Source organism: Hibiscus syriacus, unplaced genomic scaffold, assembly GCF_006381635.1.
Source record: "Hibiscus syriacus cultivar Baekdansim isolate YM2019G1 unplaced genomic scaffold, ASM638163v2 tig00002511_pilon, whole genome shotgun sequence".
In the NCBI taxonomy this organism is placed as follows: domain Eukaryota; kingdom Viridiplantae; phylum Streptophyta; class Magnoliopsida; order Malvales; family Malvaceae; genus Hibiscus; species Hibiscus syriacus.
Window position 1 is genome coordinate 4,235,675 of NW_024061932.1, and position 7,751 is coordinate 4,243,425.

The following is a 7,751-nucleotide window of genomic DNA, read 5'->3' on the forward strand; positions in this document are numbered from 1 at the left end:
AAACTCTTTTCTCCATATCTTTTAGCGATAGATGTAGTAAACTTTGTAAAGTTTTCTTGGAGAGTTTTATAGTATGAAATGAGTTTCTAGTCATTTATGACTGTTGGGATGAATTATAGCCGTTTTGATGCTGCAGTTTCAACTACCACGAGTACTGATTCAATTGGCGGTGTCCTTGGAGAACATGAAAAATGGTAGGGTTTTGGGGTACAACAAAGGCATCGAGATCAAATTTGCAATGTTGCTCACAATGTTATTTATAATTACGGATAGAAATAGGATCAAATATTGAGAGAAGAAGAAAAATCTAAATTTAAATTAATAAAAAATTATTAAGTATTTAATTTAAAATTTTTAAAGGAGACAAGAATTTAATTTTGCGTATATTTAAACTGATAACACAACCTAGAATGTTATTAGATTAAAATTTTTGGGAGGGGTCTCCTTCTCTATATACATATGTTATTATTGTGCATAACGTTATAACAATCCGTAAACACCTTCAATATTATAAACAAATTTTATGTTTAAAAAAATAAAGAAAATGAAAAGCCTGAAAGAGATACTACAACCATTTTAATTGTTACAAGTTTTATGTTTAGAAAAAAATAAAAATAAAATTGAAAAATGAAGTCCGAAATCGATACCACAACTATTTCAATTGTAACAAGGTTTATGTTTAGAACACAGGTAACATGCTAGCTCACTAGGCCTAGCATCCCTACTCAAATTGTTGCAACTTAATCTGTATCTTCACACATAGCAAAAGGCAAAAACTTATTTTTGGACCATTTTAATTTCTCTAGTTTGAATAAATAAACAAATTTATATTGATGTGGTTGGTTAAAAAAAGGAGGGGAAGTTAGTTAACGTAAAGGAAACAAATAATATTTTGGCAATTCAATTGGCTGGCACCACCACTAAATTAAACAAGAGAGAAGGAGGAGGAGAAGAAGATTGAAATGGCATATAGGAGAAGGCATGCATTAATCAAATCGGCGACATTCAAGGAAGAGATCGACCACTCGCCTGTAGCAGCCGCCGCCGCAGACACCTTCAAAGCCAAAACATTAACCCCTTCCCATTCTTTCTCTGCTACATCTAAGGTACCGTATATTTCATTTCAGATAAGATAAGAAATCATCTCTCTTTTGTCTCATTTCATTTAACCATATATCTTGATGAGAAATGATCTGTTTTGTAGTGTATGTTATTGGCGTTTTAATCAGAATTCTCTCCACATGCTCATTTTAATTCATTTTTATGTGCCTAAATCATGGAACTTTGTGGTCTAATTCCTTGTTGAGATGCTTAATTGTAGGGGTTCAATGCCTTTGAAGATTCAAGAAATGAATCCAAAGGGTTCTGGGGTGTTCTGGCTAGGAAAGCCAAAGCCATTCTCGAGGAAGACGACGACTTCTCTGAGCCTTACGAAACCGAAACACCTCGTGGTGTCGGATCATCGCCTCTGTCAGATGCCTCAACAACTTCCCATGGCCAGGTGACTCGTTTTTTTATTTAGTTCTATATTGGTTGGGGCCAAGACAACTTATCATGAGAGGAAAATTATGATCATACACATTAATTTTGCTATATACCAATGCTTCTTGTAGGGCCATGGAAGAATCGAGAGTCCTCGAATACGAAGGGGCTCGGATAAGCTCAACACTTCCCTTAATCACATAGGTGATACATTTGAGGTGAGAGCATCTGAAGTTGAGTGCTTTTGGGATACAAATCCTCTAATCTCATGAGTTTCTTTTATTGCTTTTCACCTACTCTGCATTAGTGAACAAACTGAGTGCTACATTTGCAGGATGGTCGAACCATAGTGGGAAGTAAAACCCATGATATCATCCAAGAAACGCGCAATCTTAAAATCCGGAGGAAAGGGAGCAGTCCCAGGGCAGAAAATCAGGTTCACGGTCTAAATTGCACGTTGCAGCAACCGACACAACTCCAAATTCAAACCAACAATCAAAACCAGATCAAGGCATCTCGCGACGTATGGTGGCAAACTTTTGTCTCATTGAATCATATGGAGGAAGCATCGATTTCAGTACTTCTTTAGGTCATTCATGTGTCCATAATAAAGTTAGATGTAGGTTGCATTATAGGAAATTGCATTCAAGTCTGCATTATGGCTGAAGCTCAAGTAGATTACATATGAGAATGCAATTAAGATATCGGCTTCACAGGTTGCGATGGCCACGGCAGCTAAAGCGAAACTGCTTCTCCGGGAGCTGAAATCTGTTAAAGAAGATTTAGCATTCGCAAAGGAACGATGTGCTCAACTAGAAGAGGAAAACAAGATCCTTCGGGAGTGTAGGGAGAAAGGGGATATTCCTGAAGATGATGATTTGGTAAACAGATGTATACCCATACCTTTCCATCATGCACAATTAACAGCAATAATTAACAACGTTTTGAACATATGATGATCATGTCAGATTCGGTTCCAACTAGAGAGTCTGTTGGCAGAAAAGGCACGTTTGGCGCATGAGAACTCAATATACGCGAGAGAGAACCGGTTTCTAAGGGAAGTAGTGGAGTATCACCAACTGAGCATGCAGGACCTAATGTACTTATACGAGGGAGTTGAAGAAGTTACAGAAGTTGGATATCCCTTTAATTTCCCTTACTCAAGCATGCTCTGTGAATCCCCGACGTCGCTGTCGGAGGTGGCGGAGCTCAGCCCTCCATCTTTGGCATCTAAGGAGGGGACCATGAATATCACTAGTCCGCCACTCGAAGCCGATAATGTAGCCAACTGGGAACTGATCCTATCCCACCATCAGCATCTAATCATGGAAGAGAAACACCACCATCGGAATCTTCTTCCTTGTTTAGTTTTTTTCCTTTATATTTGTGTTAAGTGACTTTTGTAGCATGTGTTTGATTTGAACTCTTTCTTTTTGTTCTTATTATGGTTTATAATCTTAATAAAGGGTGATGTAGGAAGGAGGGACCCTGTATATTCTTGATTCATTTCTTTTACTGAAGGATTTGTGTGTGTTTAATTGTGCATGCATGGCTTTTGTCCACGATTAAATAAGAAAATTAAACATTTCTCCAGTGCACTTGAACAACTTCTTATTTTATATAAATTATGTTATACCTCTTTCGTTGTCACTTTACTGTATACTTTCGTATTGTTGTCATTCTTATCCATGAAGAATATCGAGTACTTCGAATTCTTTTTAGGATATCACATGACTTTTTAGAGGTAATCTCGTCATTGTCTCCAGTTTATTATAGTCCCTATATAACTGTTGTCAATCTCGTTACAGATTAAATCTATCGTTTAACAGTCGAATATGCTCACATGCAAACTCATCAATAACCATCAACTATAAGATTAACACCAACCATTCTACTGTCTAGTTCCAGAGATATACATACTCTTACAAACAAAGCTGAAAGCTAAAACTTTAACCATATGTCTATTCATCTTTTTCTTTAATTCATTTTTTTTCTTCTTTTTTGAATATTACCATCGATTACGATTGCCCACTAATTCTAAATAGGATAACCGCCTAACACCACTACTTTCTATTCAAACCATTAAAAATCCTATAATTTATAAGTTTAATTTCATTTAATTTAAAACCATTAAAAATTCCTATAATTTATAAGCTTTATTTGATTTGATTTAAATTTATTTTATTTATCTGTCCCATTTTGCTTTGATATAAATCCTAACAAACAACCTTTACAAATTTAAAGTCTGGGATAATTTTAAAAGATTTTATATTTAAATAATAATTTATATAAATTTGTCTTAGTTAATTTTATATTTTAAATTTAATCTTAGTTAATAATCTTAATTCTAATTATGATTATTAGAATTGTAATGTTTTTATTAGTATTGAATTCTACGGCATCAAATGTATCGCCTTTTCGAACACAACTTATAAGACTCATTGCGTTAGGGTTTCTATGCTTCGTGGCTCGTTCTATCTCTACCATTTTTTGAAAGTTTTTTGAATCGTCTCAGTAAACTAGTTTTTGCTACTCTAGTTTTTTGTGTATATGTTCTGTGTAGTTATAGGTAGGGTTGGACATGGGTCGGATTGGGTCGGATTTTTGGTCCATTTGACACAATCCGAAAATAAGGAATCATCCACCCGTGATCCGACCGACCCGATCTGATATAAAACTTAAAAATCCGACCGACCCGAAATAATAATAAAAATATTATTTTTATTCAATAAAAATAGTGACTTAATTGAAAAAATAATATATAGAGATGTATTATTTAATTATTCGTAAATATATAAATAAAATTATATATTTTTTCGGATCGGGTTGGGTCAGAAACCGTCGGATTCGGGTCCCATGCCCATACCTAGTTATAGGATTATGGGGGAGATTGAGCAAGATTTAGAAAATCTCCAAATGGGGGAGGAGGAGGAAGAAGCGGTGACCATAGAACAATCGGACAATCCAAAACCAATTTCTTTTGAACACTAATTTGTTGGCAGATTTCTTACATCAGGCATGGTCAATTTTCAGGCCATGAGAATCACGTTGGCAAACGTTTAGCATCCGATTGGGGGAATTTCTATCATTGAATTAGGGAAGAGGCGTTACTTCTTTTTAGTTATACCATGAGATGGATGCGAATCGATTAGTTGTCGATGGTCTGTGGTATTTTAATTCTTATCTACTAATTCTTCACCGATTGCAGAACCAAGAGGATTTGATGCTAGTGGCCTTAGGAAGGGTAGACTTTTGGATTCTTGTTAATGATTTACTGGTGGGTTACATATCAGAACAGGTGGCAAGACAGTTTGAAAACTTTATTGGCTCTTTTGTGGAGTATGACACTAGTGTCATTACTTTGGGATATCGGGGTTTCATTCGAATGAGGTGGGAATCGATGTTCTCTAATGATTAGTGCTTAAATTAATTAATATTTTGTTGATGATTACTCCTAGATTAGTCGATTTAGGTTGTTGAGTTGGGCATTTTCATTCATTTTCTATATAGGGCAGTGAATTATAGAAATGGTGTTAAAATAGATGAAATTCTTTGACTTTTTATTTTCTAGAATCAAGGCCGACTTAGTACGCATGAATTGGAGCATGATTTTGTCCAACGTGACATCTAGTTAGCACTTTCTAGAAGGTCCAGTCAGCATTCTCATGGAGACAGAAGGCTTAACCGCACATCTAAAGTTTAAATTATGATTTTTCTTTATTTTTAAGAATTATCTTTTATTTTTAGGATTAAGTTTGAATATTTTCCAAGAATTATCTTTTGTAATTTCTTTCTACAATTTTAGGGTTTTAGGATAGTATAAATACGCCATTAGGGTGAACTGAAAATCATATATCTCATCTCTTGAATTCTTTTGTTCCTTTTCTTAGTTTTTATGAAATTACTTTTCTTTTTAATTTTTCTTTTCTTTATTTTTCTTTTCAAGTTTTCTTTACTTTTAAAATGCTAAGTATGGTTTCTACCATGCTTAGCTAAGTTTTTCATAAGTTAAAGGATGAAGCGATGACTCAATTCCGATGTGATAATTGAAAAGCACTTCATACCCTTTGGGTTACATTTTTAGTTTTCTGGAAACAAGGATAGGCAATCAGTCATCCTTTTATAATCAAAAACATTTTCTTTTTAAAAAAGTGCACATTGGATTGATTACGATGTCGATTAACATTTGGGAGGAAGGATTGACTTGTAGCATATTGACTTTTGTGAACACACTTAGTGACGATCCGTTAAGGGAAATTAAATCGGGTTCAATTCTCATTGAGAAGTTATAATTCGAGTCGGGGTTTTCCAAAACTAAAACGGAGTTGGATTTAACAAACAAATGCCATGGTTAGTCCACATAAGGATTATGATCCAAAGATTGATTTTGGATGATCGGTTAATTGAGAGAAAAATAAGTTACAGGGGTTGAGACTATGGACTGTAACTGTAACACCCCTAACCCGTATCCGACCCGGATAAGAATCCGAGGTGTCACATTGACTAGTCAAAACATGTACTTTTATAAAAACCATAGAAAATTTAAAACTTTCATTCTATAAAGTTATTCTTTTACATAAACATGTTCAAACCATTACCAAACCTCATCAGAGTGTACATAATAAATGACTTTGTTTACATGCCAACATACTAAATTATATAACAAGACATACTTCACAAAATATTTCTGATCTAATCTACGAGTGGAGGTATGCTGCTCCGCTGGTCCTAAACTTGATCCTTTTGCTTATCAACACCTACGTGTAAGACACTTACACGCTAAGTCATAAACATAGTGAGACATGTAAATACATATATATACTAACAACTAACAAATATATGTACATATCATATAATACAACCTCATACTGGTATACATACTTAAACCATCATTAACATGTTTATCATTACATATTTTATTATCCCTAATTCATTTTTATCATATAGCATATACTTGACATAAACATATAACATAAACTCTAACTAACCACAATGCATGAATCATTACTAGTATCATATCATACATAATCACATATCATTTCATATAACCAATACACATATGCTTATTATTATTATCATTAACTCATTATTTATATACATCATATAGCACAATACCATTTCACAATAGAGCACACATATTATCATCACAAGTTATTTATTATCTTTAAAGTCCATGTATACTTTTGAGAACTTAAGGTATGTGAGTACATAGAGCTTGTGCACATATGCTATCACCACAACTCGTAATATTCCCACTAGGGGCGCGTAGAATTTATCCCGAAAGACCACTATGTCCTGAAGGACCACATAGAACACATATGTCCTGAAGGACCACATAGAACCCTCGACTCTTGGCAAGCCAACTATACCCCTAGCTCTCATAACACATATCATGGCATTATTATTTATGTTATCATAACTTCACATATTCATATCATATACACATATCATGGCTTCTTATCACATATATCGTGTAATACTCACTTGGAGTTTCATATCTTCTTATCACATATCTCATATCACGTTTTCATATGATTTTGTATTCACATATCCCTAGGCTTGTTTCTTGTTCTTATATCTTCTCATATACATGTAAACAAATATTTTCTCATCTTATAATTTATATTACATATGCATGTAATCTTATGACTTATTATCGAGTAACTAAGGTATCATTCTTGTATTGTTTCATAAATCATTTTCATATAACACATATCACATAAATTCATGTTACATAACATGTAATGCAAACGAGGCACATTCACATAATACACAATCCTAATCATGCTTCGACTCATACTATCATATATTCATATAAATCACCTACATGTAATATATACTAGGCATATTCACACATACATGTATTCATACATATCACATATACAAATGTACTTACCTTTAACATATACATGAACTCAAAAACATCTAATCCTCGTATCCTTTTATACTTATATTCATATACTATGCAACCTAATATAGGAATTAGACTTATCACTAGTCTTAATTCCATAGCACAACTTACTCTTATCATCATGTACTCACTTGGGTCTCAATGGACACTACCAATCTCTTGTTCTCTCTTGCGAATCTTACTTTGACAACCTTTCATAACTTTGTTTCCGATCGATATCTACACGAGTACGAAATTTAATTAATATCGATATTCGAATTACTTGATATGATCCATTTTAATACAAAAACAAATAAAACTTCAATTCCAACTTTTCAAACTTAAGTGGTATAGGTACCACCCTCAAGGTGTCGATACC

The 7,751-nt window shown here is 33.8% G+C and overlaps 1 protein-coding gene across 1 annotated transcript; it reads left to right on the forward strand.

Moving 5' to 3' along the window:
- Positions 1 to 1,613: 1,613 nt before the first annotated feature.
- LOC120147537 lies at positions 1,614 to 2,879 on the forward strand (the record flags this gene model as incomplete). Its single annotated transcript, XM_039160886.1, has 4 exons — positions 1,614 to 1,715; positions 1,817 to 2,005; positions 2,199 to 2,363; positions 2,451 to 2,879. Coding segments are annotated over 4 exons (885 nt in total), but the record flags the coding sequence as incomplete, so codon positions are not given.
- Positions 2,880 to 7,751: the final 4,872 nt, after the last annotated feature.